The sequence below is a fragment of the Heteronotia binoei genome, chromosome 18 (genome assembly GCF_032191835.1).
Source record: "Heteronotia binoei isolate CCM8104 ecotype False Entrance Well chromosome 18, APGP_CSIRO_Hbin_v1, whole genome shotgun sequence".
NCBI lineage: Eukaryota > Metazoa > Chordata > Lepidosauria > Squamata > Gekkonidae > Heteronotia > Heteronotia binoei.
Window position 1 is genome coordinate 27,814,429 of NC_083240.1, and position 20,240 is coordinate 27,834,668.

At 41.0% G+C, this 20,240-nt stretch overlaps 1 protein-coding gene across 1 annotated transcript in view; it reads right to left on the reverse strand.

The window, feature by feature from the left end:
- YWHAG (tyrosine 3-monooxygenase/tryptophan 5-monooxygenase activation protein gamma) overlaps window positions 1-17,402 on the reverse strand; it is a 39,669-nt gene extending 22,267 nt beyond the window's left edge. Inside the window, exon 1 of the mRNA XM_060259725.1 lies at window positions 16,986-17,402. Coding sequence (XP_060115708.1) covers window positions 16,986-17,072 — 87 coding nt within the window. The 5' untranslated portion in view covers window positions 17,073-17,402. The remainder of the gene's footprint in view (window positions 1-16,985) is intronic.
- Window positions 17,403-20,240: the final 2,838 nt, after the last annotated feature.

Here is a 20,240-nt window from a genome sequence, read left to right on the forward strand (position 1 = left end):
GCTTCTAATATATCTGATATCAACATAAAATACATATACTCAGAAAATCCAGTTACTTAAAAACACTTTTAAATCCAATAACATCCTTTGTAGTGTGCAACATTCAGCTTTCATGGTGTTGAGAGCAGAGAATCCCTGGGGAGGGGGGGGGGGTGCCAGCCCAAGAACCATCGCCACCCTCAAGCAAAAGCCTGGCAGAACATCTCTGCTTTGCAGGCCCTACAAAATTATAAAAGTCCTGGCCCTCATTGAAGATAGCCAGACCTAATGCTAAGGGAGCAAGGGAATTCATATCCACCTTCATCTTAGACGACCTGTTGATCAGGTCAAGCTTCATGAACAAGTCATGCCAAGACACAGAGACAACTATCTGTTGTCCACAGGATCATGGGTTTCTGATCAACCTCCAGAAAAGCTCCCTATAACCCATGAAGAGACTAGAATATCTGAGCTTAAACGGCATCCAGTGGGGCCAACAACACACAAAATCACTTCAACTTCTGAGAACACTTCAATTACAGATCATGAACAGAGAGGATCTTTCCATTCGGGTTCTGTTATAAGTAAAAACAAGTCTGGTTTGATAGAAAAAACACCCAGTCTTCTGCAAGGGAAGAAATACAGTGTTACAGAAGTGAAACAGATCTTTATGGGTGCCAGCCAGTTCAGATAGGGAGCAATGCTGGAGGATTCCCCAGAACAATGATCAATGGTCCAAAAAGAAGATGAGACTACACTATCAACTTCCTAGAGCTGAGGGCAATTCACCTAGCCTTACTCCACTTCAACATGTTCAACAAGTTAGGGGGACAACATGTTCTATTCAGAACAGACAATGAATCTGCCAAACCTTATTATCAACAAACGGGGAGGATCATTATCCTTGGCACTCCACGAAGAGGCAATCAGGATTCTGATTTGGGCAAAGAATCTGGCTTTGATCATCCCAAAGCACATAAAGCGCTCAATGAACATCCAGGCAGACTGGCTGAGCAGACAGATCATTCAGAAATGGGAATGGTTTCTGAAGAAAAATCTGCTCCAGCTAATTATCAGGGCTTTTTTTGTAGCAGGAACTCCTTTGCATATTAAGCCACACACCCCTGATGTAGCCAGTCCTCCTGGAGCTTACAGTAGGCCCTATACTAAGAGCCCTGTAAACTCTCAGAGGATTAACCCTGCTAATCACATTCCATTTCAGTCCTCCACTGGTGAATCTTTGCCACACCAAAACCCCATTAAGTGAACATCATCATCATCATCATCATCATCATCATCATCATCATCATCATCATCACCACCACCACATTTTATTTGTATCCCGCCCTCCCCGCCGAAGCAGGCTCAGGGCGGCTAACTGGTACCTCACCAGATTTTATCATCCCAGGGCTGAAGCAACAGATACCTTTATGTTTCAACGGCTAACAGCACTCCTGTTTGCTTATCCATGCACGCTGGTCCTTCCCAAATTGATCCAGAAGATCAAGGGACAGAAGGTTGAAATCATCAAAGTAGCACCCTATCGGCCCCAGCATCCATGGTTCTCAGTCCTTCAGGAACAACATGATCTCACACTTCCAATAACACCAGACATGATCCAACAAGGTCCAGTCTGGAATCAGCACCGGCTCTAGGGCAACGGTGTGGGGGGGAGGCAAACTAGGTGGTTGTCTTGGGCACCAGAGGCGGGAGCCCAATTCACCGTCTCCCGCCTAGTTTGCCTAGTGGGCGAGCCAGCCCTGTCTGGAATCCACATCCAGAATGGCTGCATTTAACTGCCTGGAGATCGAAAAGGATAATGAGGAAGTTAACAGACACCTCGTTAGCAGCAAGAATACAACCTGCTAGCAGAATTTACAATGTGTCCTGGAAGGTATCTGTCAGATGGAGCAGAAGGAAAGGTGTCAACCCCTTGAAACCAAGGATGAAGTCCATTCTGTCCTTTTTGCAAGATGGCCATGCCAACAGATTAAAGGCTTCCACACTTCAAGGTCGTAGACTTAATGACAGTACTGCCACATTTCCAGGGATTCTCTCTCCATGCATCCACAAATCCACTGCTTTCTCTTGAAAAAGAAACTAAAGCTTTCTTCCAAATGAATGAAAATCAGGACAGTCAATACCAGACCGTGTAGGACACGTATAAAGCTGTAATGAGAGGCATCTTAATTATACTGAACAATAAAGACAGACGAGAAAAGGAAAAACAAATGGTGGATTTACAAAAAGAAATAGGCAAAAAAGAAAGAGAACTAAGAAAGAGACTGGGGAAAAAGAAAATTTTGTGGGAGATTACAATTTTACAGAGTCAATTGAAGCACCTATTGAATAAGGAGATGGAATGGAACCTAAAAATACTGCAGCAGAAATCTTTTGAGGGAGCTAACAAACCCGGGAAATACTTGGCGTGGCAAATGAAGAAAAAAAAGAAGAACCAATTTATAAACAAAATTATAGTTGAAGGTAAAGAGATTATGGATCAAGCAGGAATTAAAAGTGAATTTTACAAACACTATACTAAACTATTTAAAGGCCAACAAGTAGATAAAGAGAAAGTCGAAGTGTACTTGCAGAAAGTAAAGAGTAAAGCTTTTAACAGAAACTATGGGAAAAGCCTTAAATGAACCAATTGAAAAAGTTGAACTAGAAGCAGCAATTAGTTCAATGAAATTATGTAAAGCACCGGGTCCTGATGGTTTTTCAGCAAAATTTTACAAAGTCCTGGCAGACACATTAGTACCGAAGCTCCAAAAGTTGTTGAATATTATTAGACAAGGGAAAGTGCCAAACACATGGAAGGAAGCAGTTGTTTCATTGATACCAAAAGGAAGACAGAGATGTCACATGTGTTAAAAATTACAGACCGATTTCATTACTCAATAATGACTATAAAATATTTGCTAGGATACTAGCAGAACGACTCAAACAGCATTTAAACACTTTTATTCAGGAGGAGCAAGCAGGTTTTCTCCCCAGAAGGCAAATAAGAGACAATATCAGAACAGTAATAGATATTGTAGAATACTACGAAAAGCATCCAGAAAAAGAGGTAGCATTAATTTTTGCTGATGCAGAGAAAGCTTTTGACAACCTTAACTGGGACTTTATGTTTGCGATGATGGAGAAATTGAAATTAGGAAATGATTTTAGGAGAATGGTGATGGCAATTTATACAGAACAAAAAGCTAAACTTTGTGTGAGTGCAGATTTGACAGAACAAATGATAATTAACATAATAAGAACATAAGAGAAGCCATGTTAGATCAGGCCAATGGCCCATCCAGTCCAACACTCTGTCACACAGTGGCAAAAATTTTTATATATATATATATATATATATATATATATATATATATATATATATATATATATATATATATATATATACACATACACACACATACACACACACACACACACACACACACTTTATTTATTTATTTGTTTAGAATTTATATCCCGCCCTTCCCACGGGTGGCTCAGGGCGGCTTCCAACAATAGATCCAGCATAAAATTAAGCAATATTTAAACATATAAGGGAATAAACATTTAAAACAGATAAAACCATAATATTAATACACTGTGGCTAATAGCCACTGCTGGACCTCTGTTCCATATTTTTATCTAAACCCCTCTTGAAGATGGCTATGCTTGTGGCCGCCACCACCTCCTGTGGCAGTGAATTCCACATGTTAATCACCCTTTGGGTGAAGAAGTACTTCCTTTTATCCGTTTTAACCTGTCTGCTCAGCAATTTCATCGAATGCCCACGAGTTCTTGTATTGTGAGAAAGGGAGAAAAGCGTATTTTTCGCTCCATAAGACGCACTTCCCCCCCCAAAAAAAAAAGTGGGGGGAAAAGTGTGCGCGTCTTATGGAGCGAAGGTACGTACCTTCCTCTGGGGGGGGGAGCCATTCACTGCCTCCGTCTCTGATCCTGGCACTTCCCCCGCGCCTGCCTGCCTGGCTCCAGCTCTGACGCTTACAGCAAGCGCCAGGATCGCTCCCTCCGCCCTCCGATCCCAGCGCTTGCTTTAAGCATCAGAGCTGAAGCCAGGCAGGCAGGCATGGAGAAAGCACGCCGCCCCCTCCACAGCCGGCGCTCGCGAAGCGCTGGGTTTGCGGAGGGGGCGGGTGCTTCCTCCGTGCCTCTCTCATTCTGTCCTTGATAATGGTTTCTACCAACTTTCCCGGTATTGAAGTCAGACTGACTGGCCTGTAATTTCCCGGATCTCCTCTGGAACCCCTTTTAAAGATGGGGGTGACATTTGCTACCTTCCAGTCCTCAGGAACGGAGGCAGATTTCAATGAAAGATTACAGATTTTTGTTAGAAGATCCACACCCGGACCCGGTGACTTATTAGTTTTTAATTCCTCCATCAGTTGTAGGACCTCCTCTTTTGTCACCTCAATCTGACTCAGGTCTTTCAACACCCCTTCCAAAATTAGTGGTTCTGGGGCGGGCAAAAAGTTCTCATCTTCCGCAGTGAAGACGGAGGCAAAAAATTCATTCAGCTTCTCAGCCATTTCCCTATCCTCCTTCAGTAATCCTTTTACCCCATGGTCATCCAAGGGCCCCACTGCCTCCCTGGCTGGTTTCCTGCTTCTAATATATTTGAAGAAATTTTTATTGTTGGTCTTTATGTTTTTTGCAATATGCTCCTCATAGTCCCTTTTTGCCTGCCTGATCACAGACTTGCATTTGATTTGCCACAGCCTGTGTTCCCTTTTACTAATCTCACTTGGACTGGTTTTCCACCGCTTAAAGGAGTCCTTCTTACCTTTTACAGCTTCCATTACTTTGTTTGTTAACCATGCAGGCCTTTTCTTATGCCTGTTTGTGCCTTTCCTAACTTGTGGTATGTATTTTATCTGAGCTTCTAGGATTATAGTTTTAAATAGTCTCCAAGCTTCCCCAAGGGTTTTGACCGTATTTACCTTTCCTTTCAGTTTCCTCCTCACATGCCTCCTCATCTCAGTGAATTTATCCCTTTTAAAGTTAAACGTGGTTGTGGCGGTCTTTTTGGGCAACTCCCTATTTATACAAATGGTGAAATCAATAACATTATGGTCACTGCTCCCAAGTGGCGCAATCACTTTTACATCTCTCACCAAGTCTTGGACATTACTTAGGACAAAATCTAGGATCGCCCCACCCCTGGTAGGTTCTGAGACCATCTGCTCCATAGCACAGTCATTGAGAGCATCAAGAAACTCAATCTCTTTCTCTCGACCAGAACACATATCGACCCAATCAATCTGCTGGTAGTTAAAATCACCTATTACGACACAGTTTTTACATTTAGCCGCTATCTTTAAGCCTTCCATCATATTATAATCGTCCTCTCTCTTTTGATTTGATGGGCGATAACAAACTCCCATAGTTTAGTAATTAGTAAAGGTACAAGGCAAGGTTGCCCTCTATCTCAGCTGCTATTTATAATGACTTTGGAGATTTTGCTGATGCAAATCAAAGAGGATAAAGAAATAGAGGGGCTGAAACGGAAAGGTTTTTCTTACAAATATAGGGCTTTTGCAGATGTGATGTTTATTAATGAAAATCCATTACAGGTGACGCCATTGTCGTTAAGTAAAATTAAAGAGTATGAAGAGTTGGCGGGCTTCTATATAAATAAAGAAAAATCAAAAATTTTAAGCAAGAATCTGTCATTAAGCAAACAGAAAGAACTATAAAGCGTAACTGGGTGTGAAGTTACCTTGAAAGTAAAATATCTAGGTGTAGAGATCACGATAAGAAATATATAAAAACAATTATGAAAAGCTTTGGCGTAAAATTGGAGATTTGTTAAAGTGAAATAAACTGAATTTGTCTATGCTGGGTAGGATCTCTGCAATCAAAATGAGTGTTCTACCAAGAATGATGTTTCTCTTTCAAACAATTCCAATAGTGAAAGATATTAAACAATTTAATCATTGGCAAAAAAAGGTTTCAGAATTTGTATGGGCGGGTAAAAAACCAAGAATCAAAATGAAAATTCTGATGGATGCGAAAGAAAGGGGTGGCTTCCAGTTGCCCAATTTTAAGTTATACCATGATGCTGTCTGGTATGGATTAAGGACTGGATAACTTTACTTAACACGAAATTATTGGCATTAGAAGACCATGGGAACATTTTTGGTTGGCATGCTTATATGTATTTTGGGAAGGAGAAGATGGATGGTTTTTTCTCACATTATTACATAAGAAAAAACTTGTTGAATACTTGAAAAAAAATATAATAAATATGGTGATGAGAGAAAACCACTATGGATTGTGCCAATAGAAGTCATAAAGTTATCGTCAGATCCACAGGAAGATAAATGGTTATCATATAAACAACTGCTAAAAATACAGGGAGGCAAGGTGGAACTAAAACCGGTGGAAGAATTGCAGGACAAATTTAATTGGTACCAACTGCAACGAATCAAAAGCTTGGTGGAGCAGGATATTAGGAATACAGGAATAAGACAAGACCAAACAGAATTGGAAAAAATGCTGTTTTTCAGGGATTTATGTTACTATTGAAATGGTCTACAGAAGAGGAAGTAGTGAAACCTCAAATGATAAAATGGGCAATAAATATGAAGAAATACAAATGGAGACATGGGAACACCTATGGAAGAACTCTATGAAAATATTGACGTGTTACACTATTAAAGAGAACTGTTTTAAAATGTTGTACAGATAGTATATGACACCTAAGAAATTAGCAAAAATGAATAATCAAATATCAGACAGGTGTTGGAAATGTAAAAAACATGAAGGTTCTTTCTACCATATGTGGTGGACTTGTGAAAAAGCGAAACAGTTTTGGCAAATAATTCAACAAGAGACCTCAAAAATTTTGGGTTATGACATTAAGAGAGCACCAGATATCTTTCTGGTGGGATTACAAATGGAAAGTTTTCTGAAACAAGATAGGACATCGTTGTGGTACTTGCTTTCAGCTGCAGGGACACTATATGCGCAAATGTGGAAGCAAGATAAAATACCAGAGAAATGGGACTGGATCTTAAAAGTGTTACACTGGAGTGAAATGGATAAACTTACTAGAATCTTAAAAGACTGTAATTCAGAAAAATTTAAGGATGATTAGAAGAAATTTCAAGAATATGTTGAAAAGCAATGGAAAGTCAAGAGACACTTAGTGGTCTTTGATAATATTACATGAACTTTTAATGGGAAGATAAAGTTTTAATATGGTTTTCTGATCTGATATGCAATTTTATAGGTGGTTAGATTATGAGAAAATTGTGTTATTGTGGAGAAGTGGAAGTGAAGATTCTATAATTGTGAATTTTACCTTTTTTTCTTTTTTTAATTACTTTAAGCACCGGCAGAAGTCAAGAAACTGAGGGTTGGGGGGAGGAGGAAATTTGTAATGTATTGGTTAACATCTTAAAGTATATGTTTAAATATATTTCAATATGTTGCAAAAATAAAAATTTGTTCTACAAAAAAATCCTTACAAGGTACCAAGTGGTCATGTGGACAAATCCTACTTTTAAACCAGAAGTGAATTCATCCTTTCACAGATCTCAAGAAATCTGTCTTCCATCATTCTCTCCAAATCCTTCTCCTCCTAAGGAAAGACTGCGGCACTCATTGGACATTCGACACATACTCAAAACCTTTATTTAAAGTTATTAGGGAAACAGATCTACTGTTTCATCTCAATTTCTTCACTTAATAAAGCATTGAATATGTCAAGATTAGCCATCAGCAGTACCTTTAGGGCATGCATTACTGAAGTTTACAAAGCTAAAAAATTAGTCCTACCAATTGGGATTACCACTCACTCAGTCCAAAATGCAGCAACCAATGCAGCCTTAGCCAAACATGTCACAGTTGAAGAGGTCTGTGAAGCAGCCACATTAGTGGCTACGACTCAACTGATGCAGTGTTTGGCAGATGAGTATTACAGCACATATTAGAAGCAGAAGATGACTGATCCACTCAGAAGCTAGGGACCCTGCTTTGGGAGGTCCCACCAAGATGTCCTCTGCCTCTGAGGAAAAACGGGGTCACTTTGTACTTACTGCAAAGGGTTCTTTCTCTCATCTGAGGAAAGGAAGATATCTTGTCCTTCCTGAAGTCATCATTTTTCACTCTTCTGTCCAGCAGGACCACTTCCTGTTTCTTCATTCTTATCTTACTGTTACCCTTTCTACTTGTTATGCTTTTAACAGTGTTGATTATTCAATAGCTTAGGAGGTTTGTTAACTGCTTTGGGAGTTTTCAGTACTAAGGAGATGGATGACCCCCATCAAGGAGACTGGAAGTGGAGAAACTTTGTACATGTTTCTCTGTTTGGAGGGTGGGAATCACCCACTAAGATGTCCTCCTTTCCTCAAAGGAGAAGGACCCTTCATGGTAAGTACAAAATGGCCCATTTTAAAACTTGAACAGAAGATACCAATCTGACGTCTGTTCACTGGGTAATTTTCAGCCAGTCACTCTGTGCCTAACCTACCTTACAAGGTTGACGTGGAGGATAAAATGAAGAGAACAATGTAGTAAGCCACTTTAAATTCCAAATGGAGAAAAAGCCAGGGTTCAAATATCAAAACACAGCTCTCATCTGTTCTTTGTATGGAAGACTTGGAAGGACTAGCCAAGACAGTTCAATGGAACAAATTCTGCATGTACCTACAAGATTCATATATAGATCATGTTTCAAATGGTTACTTTTAGGTAAAATTAACTTGCAAACTGCCCTCTGGTTTCCACTGCAGAGCTATGCATGATCATCTTTATAACAATGCCTTAGCAACAAAATGCCTGCTGATACTCTTGTTCAGCTGGGGGGGGGGACTCATTAATACTGCTACACACGCAATATCCAATTACAGCACTTGAAGCAAAAACAAAAAGTTGAGATCAGGCCAGAAAGGTGGACTTTCTACAGTCAAGACCACCTTCTAATCAGCAACTGGTAATTAAAAAAAAAAAGTCACAGAACATGTTCATTAGGTTTATTTACTATTTCTGTTCAAGCTTTAAAACTACACTGCACTGTTGCTACAGAGAATAGGAGGAACAGACCCATAAAATCCTCATGTTTAGTGGCTACTTACAGACTTACAAATGCATGTCTAATATTCTTGATCTGAATGCCTGCTTCATCTTGGACCTCACAATCCATTATCGTTAGCTGGAAATCAAGACACAATGAGCAGGCAAATTTCACAAGTTTCTGCCAAAACCGCATATGAAATCACTTAAGTGGTTCTTTCACAAGCCTAACCTCCCTCCTTTCCTTGCCACAACTGCAGCTGCCTCAGAGTCAGCTGTTCAAAAAAAGCTCTTAGCCAAGTTGTCAGTGCTAAGATTTCAGGAGTGACACCACCATTTGAATGCGAGTCATCTCTGAAACCTATCCCTCTGACAGCAGCTTCCATCATGCTCCACAGATATGGTTATTAAAGCATCAATGCCATTTAAATGGATCTACAGTTAGAATGCTCCAGGCATTCAGAAAAGGCTGGTTATTCAGTGAAATACATGTGAGTTGTGTATCCACAAGAAATGTAATTACATACACACTAAAATGATTTACAGTGAATAAGACTGATTAAAGCAGAGATTGTTTCCTTGCTATCATAAAGATATCTCAGTATCAGAAGCTATTAACAGCTCATCTGTGCATGGGGAAAATTGTTGTAGTAGCAAACCATCTCAGTCATACTTCCTGTATTGGTTGCAAACACAAGCATATATTGTCAAAAAGTTGTGGCACACCAATAAGGGTCAAGAGTAATGACCGGAACCCTGAAAGGTGCAGAATCAATGAAGAGCCTCTGATTTTGATTTAAAGATTTCTGTACAGCCAAGCACCCTATAGGGCTTTGTGTATTAGAACTTCAGGAAGTACTGAAAAAAGCTTGTGAGGGGTTATGAACAGTAGACATGGGGGGTGTCATTTCAATTATTGTTTATAAGCCACTTTGAGCCAACGGAAAGGCAAAGCAATTATTGTCTATAAGCAACACTGAGCAAAGAGAAAGGCAAGGAACAAATATATTTTAATAAAACTAATATTAAATTCAGTGGAGATCTAGCTGTCGCAACTCATTCATTACAACTCTCACAATCAACCCTTCAATATGCATTTAACGGAAACATATCTGCACCCATTTTCACTAGGCTGGACATGGAACTATGGCTGCCAATTGATTTGATATGGAAACAAAGTATTTTGCTAGTAAATATTTACAGAAGGAACATTTCCTGCTTTTCATTCATTAGACAAGGAAAGAGCAATACAAAAACAAGCTACTGGAAGTTTAAAAGTCACCTCATAGATTACATGTAGATAAGTGAAGAATGATTTTAAGGGGGAAAGCCTGCAGGGAACCAATGCACCCAGAAGAGATCATGCTTTCCATTCCCCCTCTCCAGCCACAGAACAGCACACTGCTACACAGCTTCTTGCTCAAAAGTTTCACAGCTCAAAAGGATTAGTAAACACGACTGTTCCCAGTATAGGTATGTCCAAAACAAGTTCATCAGCAAAGCCTGCTACAATTCCCACAGTCCACAGCACACTGAACAGAGGCATGAACCAGTCATTTTACAGCTGGAGTACTATGACGTTATATGGTAGAGTTATAATACAGCTTCAAGAGCCTTGAATTCTAAGCCCCTTTAAAACAGGAAGTTATGGCTTACAGAATCAGAGCTGAAAAAAGCTCAAGGTCACGCTGTTCAGCATTCACTAACAGAGACTGGTCCTCCATACTAACTACTTCCAGATTAGATTGAACCATACGGAATACCACACACTGTAAAAAATTGATACATCATAGGAAACTAAAAGTTTTAGTGAAGCTCAATGCTTCTGATGCACACACCATTTACTCTAAATGAATACTGACTCCCAACACTGACAAGAAGATTTCCATGAGTTCCTAACCTATTAGGTATTTCAAGGTCTCCCATCCAAATACTTGCCAGAGTCAACTCAACTTACCCCTTTTGATATCTGACAAGGTTGGGCTTGCCTGGGCTATCCAGGTCAGGGACACAATGAAATTGTTAACACCTGACATTAACAATTAAATACGACATCACTAGAACAATCTTTTTCAAGATACACAAACCTTTCTCATCTACTTAGAAATTAATCTATTATCCTTTTTAAGTGCTTTTTAAAAGAGAAAACCTGACACTGATTTCATCCTTTTCTTTAATTTACTTTGTATGAATTTATCCTACAGCTAGTAGTGCCAAAACTGACCCAACCACCTACTGGTCCACCATTTAACTATGCCCTTAAACACATAAAAGGTTGCTTACTTTTAGTCAAGCTAAAATATGAAGGCTGCTGAAATATTGGGAGGGGGGAGTGAGAGATGAAGGAAGATGACTTGCCTCCTAAACTGGACACCCCATCTAAAACTTCTATTTCATTATTGCAATTTGACTTTCATTTTGCTGGAATGGAATAATAATATTTATTAAAACGAAGCCTTGGAGGCCTACAGCTGCAAGTCTGGCCCTTGCAGAAACTACCATTCTGACAAGAACAATTAATACTGAGCACTGGCCCTAATCGTGGTATGTTATTTCTTGACCTAAAATAAGCTGGTAGTCACAAAGGGCAGATTTCTGCTCTATCTTTGTATAGCTGTAGCACTGTCAAGCATATGCTGCATTAAAGGTCACTTGTAATACCACACTTTGAGTAATGCTATTACTACATTTTGGGTACAGGATTACAGAGAACTATTCAAAAATGCTTCATAATCACAATGGAGAGAACACAAATAACCTAAATAGTTTTTCTTATGTACTGAACAAAAACATTCCAATGACTTTGGAAGCCACTCCTTTTAATTTAAAGCCATAATTCTAAACATAAAGGGGGGGGGGGAGTCCTTCCTGAACTAAAAGCTAAGTTAGAACCAATTTTACTCTCAATGGTCTAAAGGGCACCAGATTATTTCAGGAACGAAAATTCAATATCACAGCCCAAACCCCAGAAAATGAAATAACTCCTAATGACTACCTTTAATGCACAGACACCAGAAGTAACAGCCAAAAGCCTTAATTTTCCAAGGGTACTGGAGTTAATCCTGAGTAGTAACTGAATGTGGTAGCATGACAGAAGTCCATTGCTGTTATATATAAATGTTTATCCAAGCATCATGTAGTTCTTACAAAGTAGTAAGTGGTGAGGGATCCTCCTCCAGAAAGGTTTCACCTCCATTATAGCTAATGGATACTGATCCTGCAATAGCAGCTGCATGATCTGTGATTAGCAGATCTAGGTAGGACTGGAAGGTTAAAGGATTCTCCCTAAAGGTAGAACTGGGTAATCTTAAGGGTTTTACCATTGTAAAGGTGTTCATACAAGCCAACCTTCCATCACAAACAACCATACTTCATATTTAGAACAAAAATCACAACACCCACTTCACCCAGAATCATATACAGGTGTAGAATACCCAACACTGACATACTGCCAAGGGTAATGCTTTAAACATATAAAGGATAACTCACTCCTATGCAGTTACTCCAGTCTAAAATTCATTGATTTAAATGAGTTCACAAGGAATATACAGTATTATTAAACATAATAAAATAATTTAGTCCAGGGCAACTCTGCAAAGGGTTGCACTGTAAACCATGTTAATTTTCAGTATATGCCAATAGACTGATTTCTACTGTAATTGAAATATAAGTGGGATCTGGTATCATAGATATGTCATATGTGTTTCAACTGTCCTTGCAATTAACTGCTACTAGTGACATGTGCATTCTAACAGTTGTGCCAAAAGGTTTACTGAAAGACAAAGACAATGAGAGTTTTATAAATTACACAGTGGAGAAAGCAGATAAAACTTTTGCTCCCTCTCTTTAGAACTCAGCTGCATCCAACAAAATTTATTCAGGTCACTCTAAGGGAAATACTTCATACTCAACAAAGAGGTAACCCCATCAATGGCTATTCACCATGGCCGCACCAGTGAACTGCAGAACACCAGCTCCCGGAGGTCTCTGGTTGTCCACTCTCAGAAACAGGATGTTAGAAATAAGAAGCACCCTTAATTTGGTCCGGCAGAGCTTTTATGTTTTGATACCTCATGACTATGAAATGCCTACCATCTTACTTAACTTTATTTATTGATTTCTCGGATTTGTATCCTGCCCTCCCCGCCAAAGCAGGCTCAGGGCAGTTGTTAATGGACCAACCAAAAGATGCAGTAAAATATTAGACAGCAGCCAAGTTTCAGAGACTTTGTATCTGCATGTTGCAGCATACCAGTTATCAGCAAATCAATGTTTCATTCATAAATGACCCTGTACATAAGGAAAACGAAATGCATCTGCAACCATTTCATTTGCAACTAGGCTTTAATAAACCTAATACAAGCATCTATACCAACTGATATATAAGCACTGCTAACAAAGTAATCAAGAACACTACAATACATTCTAGTTCTTCAGTTAAGTATACCAAGATTTGAGTGTTTAAGTATTATGTGAAACCAACTCTCAATGTTAAGTATTTAATACCTTGTTTAACAAATCATTTGTCCAGATGCAATGCTAATCACAGTTCAGTACTTACATTTCTGCATTACCTTGGACAAATGCCACTTACACACACTACCACCACCTGGGTGCAATGCAGCTTCCATTGTTACACGTGACATCATTGTGTTGCTACGGAAATAAGTGAGAGATCATAAGTCTCCCACATAACTGGAATTGGGGTGGAGGAAGATTAAATGGAATATGAACATGAGGGGCAGGAACTAAGTATCAGGATTGGCTACAGTCAGTTCCCTCAAACAGATTTGTATCTCACTTCTACATAATAGAATGGTAACATCCAAAATGTTTGTTAGGCATTGGAAAAGGTAGTGAGTACAGATTTCCAGAGAGTCAAATGCAAAGGGCAAAAGGGAGATGCTACAATATCTTGGGCTTTTTAAAGAAGAGATTCAACATATCCACACCTCCTTTCCCATATTTTACCTCTTTTTTAAACAAACTCAAACAACTGTCAAGAAACTTTTAAGGAAAAATACAAAAATAAACCAACAACAATCTAAAGGGCTGTTGGAGAAAATGCTCATCAAACAGTAATGAAATTGAAAGCATCGTATATAATATATGCAGTTTAATAATTCCACACAGATACTCAAATATATTCTATAAGAAAAAGAGCTGGAATCAAATCATACTGCACAGAACCACCACACCACTATGCTAAATCCCCACCTCTATCCCATCTATATTGGTAGCTGCGTCTTCCTTCGCTCCTAACCAAGCTTTGGCAGCTCCATCTGCTTGACGAACGCAAGGTTACAGCAAAATGGTGCAGTAAGAGAAAGAACAGCATCCTAGGCAGACTGCGACAATTCTGGATCAGTATTCACTATTCATCAGAGAGGGAGGCCACCCCAGCCTCTCTTAAAGGCTCAGACCTGACTAACAAGGCAAATATAAAGAACAGTTCTCTCCTTTAAAGCAACCCCTCCCTCCCTCTCTCCACCCAGTCTAGCCTCTCTGCAATATGACAAATGCAGAATCTTCTGGAATGACTTGATACTGCCTCCCACGACCGCTTTGTTTGCAAGATAAGATCAAAGATACATATTTTTTTATTTCTTGGATTTTAAAAAGTGGTCGGGTTTAAAAAAATATCACAAGGTTCCATGAGCATCTATTATTTTTTAAGTATAAAACATTAATACATTGTTGCTTAACACTGAACAAATCACTGAATAAACATTTAAAAACTATAACACAAAGATTAAGACTTTACAGGAAAAGAAAGCAATTTATTTCTATAAACATAGGTGTTTCTCACAGCAGATGTCTAAAGGATGTGGACAGTAAGAAATAGCCCACAGAAAATATTTACACACTAGTTCACCTATATACTTTTATATTCCACTGAGATTTCTCTGTGCAAAACCTCATTCTAAAAAAATGTCAAATAGGAAACTGAGGGGATGGCAGATTTACAGTTTATTAATGTTATGTTTTTACTGGTCTAAAGCACATCTTTGGTTACAGAGGATACCTCAGCGCCCATCGAAAGCGAGATTAAGGGAGGAGGTAATAGATAGTGGGTGGGGTTGCCTGTGGGGGTGGGCACATTAGCTGAATTATTTAATGGGAAAGCTGGCAAAGAGCGGCACCGCCCAAACAGCAGAAAGGAAGATGGGGCCGCGAACACCCATACCTTCCACCACTGCTAACACCCTCTGTGGAGGACCTTGCAAAATTCCCACAATATGGTGATAGAAAGGAAAGAGGGCATCCACAAACTACTCATACATAAAAGACACAGAGCCTCCCCCAACCAAGGAAGATACCATTTTAAACTAGGCCAGTGATAATGCAGAACTGAGAATAGTTTATTTAACCCATCCAGAGAGAAAGAACAAAGACACAGAGAGAATAAAGATACAGTTACCAAAAAACCTAGTAAGACATAGAATGAAAAACAGATGCCAGCTCACATCACCGCTACACAAGTACTCAAAAGAAGGGGGAACAGAAAACCCCATTGGGCCACTACTGGCATCCACAGCATTCAAAAAGCATCAGAAGGTCCAAAACAGTACTCAGGCATTTTAAGCGGATCAGCATGCCTAAACAGAGGAATAGGTCGTTTAGTGTGCTAAGACCAAGGTAGGCACAATCTATTCAGAAGAAAGCAATAGGGGATGGGATGAGGGGGTTCTATGGAGTGTATGTCAGAAGGGATGCCTGTCTTCCTCCAAAAGAATGACAACAGTTTTGGAGGGCAGAGAAGGGTAGTGTCCCATCAAATACAAGAAAGTTTCAGCTTCTGGCAGGAGTATTTCCCAGGGCATGGAGGGAGGGGGAGGCAGGGTGAAGAATATTACCATACATACATTTCTTTTTGCATTAGTAAGGGAGAAAAGCTACTTTATGAAGGGCCAGTTTCTAGAGCAATGGGTCAGAGAGAAGACATGAGCATCCTTCAAGAGGCCATTTTCCTCACTAACTATATCAAAGCTGTATTTTCTATAAAATTGGCATTCAAATTAGCATACTAGGCAATTAAACAATATTAATAATGGGACTCATGTACTACAATAACGAAAGGGGAACTGAAACGGATTTTTGACCTAGGGATAGGCAGCACATGTGCACAAGTGAAGACATGTCAAGGAAACAGACAGAAACTGTCTTTGCCCTAAACAGGCCACCATCCCTAGCAGAAGAGCATTTTCGTGTAGGAGAGGAAGAGAAAACAAGATCATGAAAGAAAGTTACTTGATCCTAAAAGCTTTTTCTCAGAAGGATGTCCATCATACCACCTGCATAATGTCAATTTTCTTTAAGAGAAAAAGATCCCCCCTTAAATTTTTTTAAAGACATTCTGTCATTACAAATGAGGCAGGATGTACATGCTAAAATAAATCTGAATACAGGAACTGGAAGAGGGAAGCAAGGTAAGCAACCAAGAACATTCATAAAAGGGAACATTTGCTCCCCTGATAATGGAAGCCGGAGGACGGATGAAAGAAAGCAAATATAATTAATCTGTATTTTTTCTCATTCTCAACACCACATATTCCCTCGTCTCTGAATACAAATAATGTATCCCCATCCACTGCCTCCCCCTCGATCAATTTAGATTCGACGCCTATTTCCCTCCCCTTTACCTCGATACACAGGCACATTTTCCACCAACCCCCATAAAAGAATTCACTCCACCTCGATATTACTTTGGAACAGCACAGATCTCCCTGCTTCTGAATTCTCCAACCCTCCCTTATAAAAGTAGCTTCTTTCCCATTCAGCTACCCTGCCCCCTCCATAAGTGTATTCCCTGAGCTACTCTATCAGGGGCTTCCTCCCTCCTCTGCCTCTTCCAAAAGAAAGGTTCAATGTTCTTCTGAGAGGGGCCATCGGCCGCACCATCCCAGCCTCGGGGGTCCTCTCTCTCTCTCTCTCTTCCTTCCCCCTCCCCTCTTCGCAGGCGGACTCACGTTCTTCATGGCGGCTGCCATGTCGTCGTATCTCTCGGCTTGCTCGGCCAGCCGGGCTTTCTGCACCAGCTGCTCGCGGTCCACCATCTTCTTCGCTTTCGGGGCTGCTGCGGGGAGAAGGGGGGGCGGCTGCTGGGGGGGGGGGAGGCCCTTCCTTTTCCTCGCGCTCAAGGAGAAAACGGGAGAGAAAAGGAAAGGCTAAGCGAGGGCAGGTCGCGAGACAGGCGAACAGAGGAAGGCGATTGGCCGAGGCTGGCTGGCTAGCGCGCGAGGCGGCGGTTTAACGGCGGCGGCTGCTCCCTGAGCGCAGGACTCGTGCCTCACTCCCTTTCTGCCACTCTCCCGCTCCCCCTCCCGCACGCTGCTACTGCTGTAATGACGGCGGCGCTCCCAAGCAAAAAGGGCTGGACGCGCCCAGTCCGAGTGCGCAGGCGCCTCCCCACCTCTCTTCCACAGGCCCACGGCTCTGCCTTCGGGCCACGCCCCCTCCCAACCCTCCGCCACACTGCAGCGCTTTCATTTGCCACCGGCGCGAGCCGAGCGGCTCCCGACTGCCACGCCCTTCCCCCCCTCTTCTCTCGCGTGCCGGCAGTTGAAAAAGCATCCTGGGAGTTGCAGTTCCACCCTCCGGCGAGGGAACCAGGACGTTGGGCAAGCTCGGGATGAGGGTTTTTCGTGCGCGGTAGGACTTCATTACCCAGAGAGCAATGCGCGCCTTGGGTGGGTTTTAATAAATTTTAGGGCTTTTTATTAACTATAACGTACGAATATGTTGTATCGGTAGTAAGCAAATTTTATGTGAATACAACGAAATCAATAATATTAAATGTTATACTATATTGATGTATCCATACAAATATATATATAGATATAGATAGATAGATAGATAGATATTATTAGTAATATGAAGCTGCATTTTGCTCAGTCATAGTCTATGAAGGTCAATATTGTCTGGCAGCAGCTCTCCGAGGTCTTGGTTTTTCACATCACCTACTACCCGTCCCTCTCTTGCTTTGGAGAGAGGACTCTATGGCATTATACTTGGCTCAGATCCCTCTCCATTCGGTGCCCCACCCTCCCAGGCACTGGCAGTACCCCTAAAATCTCCCGGATTTAAAACAAATGTTACTGTTGTAATCCAGACATATTAAAATTTTATACAGACAGAAAGACAGAGAGATCACTGAATAAAACTTTGTTGGTCTTAAAGGTGCTACTGGACTCCTACTTTGTTCTGTTGCTTCAGACCAAGACGGCTGCCCACCCGGATTCTGCACACACACATAAACAATTAAAAACATAAATATTACTCATAAGGCTATCAACATTTCATTAATATACTATTGATCATTTGAATGTGTAAAAATCATCCAGGTGAACACGGATGAACTTCAGCATTAATATCAAACGCAAATATATTTAATTATTGTATTATATTGTGTTATATAAACATGTATTAAATGGACAATGAAGAAAGCTGACAGGAAGATTCCTTTAAAATGTGGTGTTGGAGGAGCGTTTTACAGATACTGCAGAATGCCCCAAAACAAATGAGTGACTCCTAGACCAAATCAAGCCTGAACTCTCCCTAGAAACTACAATGGCTCAACTGAGGTTATTGTATGGCGGTCTCATTTTAAGACAAGAGTCACCTCATTGCAAAGATAATAATAGTAGGAAAAGTTGAAGGCAGCAGAAAAAGAGGAAGACCCTGCATGAGATGGATGGACTCAGTATAAAAGCCATGACCCTCAATTTGCATGACCTGAGAATGGCTCCTAATTCCTTGGGTCAGCCATAGCCCTGGCAGAGGTTGTACTTGAAAGGGCAGCTGCTGTGAGAGCCCTCTCCAGCCCCACCCACCTCACAGGGTGTCTGGTGTGGGGGAGGAACGTAAAGGAGATTGTGAGCCGCTCTGAGACTCTTCGGAGTGGAGGGCGGGATATAAATCCAATTTCTTCTTCTTCCTAATGATAGGACGTTTTAGAGAACATTTATTCATCGGGTCGCTATAAGTCAGAAGCAACTAGATGGCACTTAAGGTATGTGTTATAGCGGGAATGTTACTGTAACGGTGATACTGTAGTACTACTGTAACAGAGAGCCAATTTGGTGTGGTGGTTAAGTACGTGTACTCTTATCTGGGAGAACCCAGTTTGATTCCCCACTCCTCCACTTGCACCTGCTGGAATGGCCTTGGGTCAACCAGAGCTTTCGCAGGAGTTGTCCTTAAAAGGGCAGCTGCTGAAAAAAGCTGTCTCAGCCCCATCTCCCGCACAGGGTGTCTGGTGGGGGGGGGGCGGAGGGTAAAGGAGATTGTGAGCACTCTGAGATTCAGAGTATAGGGCGGGACATAAATCCAATATCTTTTCCAATATCTTCTAATATTCCAGTTATATATTCACTATACATAACTGTTACAATGTAGAACAAATTTAGAGGGTCACCTTTAAGACCAACAAAGTTTTATTCAAGCTATGAGCTTTCATGTGCATGCACATTTCCTCAGATACATTGATACGGAAGTTAACCATATATATATTGACACTAGGGGGAATGAGGCGGCAGTCCTATAGACCCTTTCCTAAGAGTAAGCCCCACTGAATGGCAAAGAACTTTCAGGGCCAGTCCTGCTGCTAGGCAAACTAGATGACTGCCTAGGGCACCAGCCTTTTGGGGGTGCCATATTGGGGCCCCCCCATGTGACTTGGTGACATTCTCAGTGTGGGGTGGGGGGGGTGCCAGAAGTTAGCCTTGCCGTGCAAGACAGTCTAGGGCCAGCCCTGGGAACTTGGGACCAGTCTCTAACCTCACTCGGACCTTTCCCAGACACTGAAAGGCACAAATATTTTATCTGTCTGACATTAGTCTATGCCAGGGGTGGCCAAACTTGCTTAACATAAGAGCCACATAGAGTAAATGTCAGATATTTGGGAGCTGCAAATATCTGAACATGAACATCAGATGTTTGAGAGAAGGAAGGAAGGAAGGAAATAGATTGAGGAGGGGGAGATATGGAAAGAAAGCAAATTTAACTTTATTTACAATCTCCAAGCTGCTGGCTGGGTTGGTTTGGAAAAGTGATTTAAAGAGATAAATGACTTCTCCAAGCCAACAGGGGTTGGGGGCTTCAAGAACCACACAATATGTGTGAAAGAGCCACATGTGGCTCCTGAGCCACAGTTTGGCCTCCTCTGGTCTATGCTTTGTACTCAGGAGAAATGTATGGAGCAAGGTGCTGATGGAACACTGACC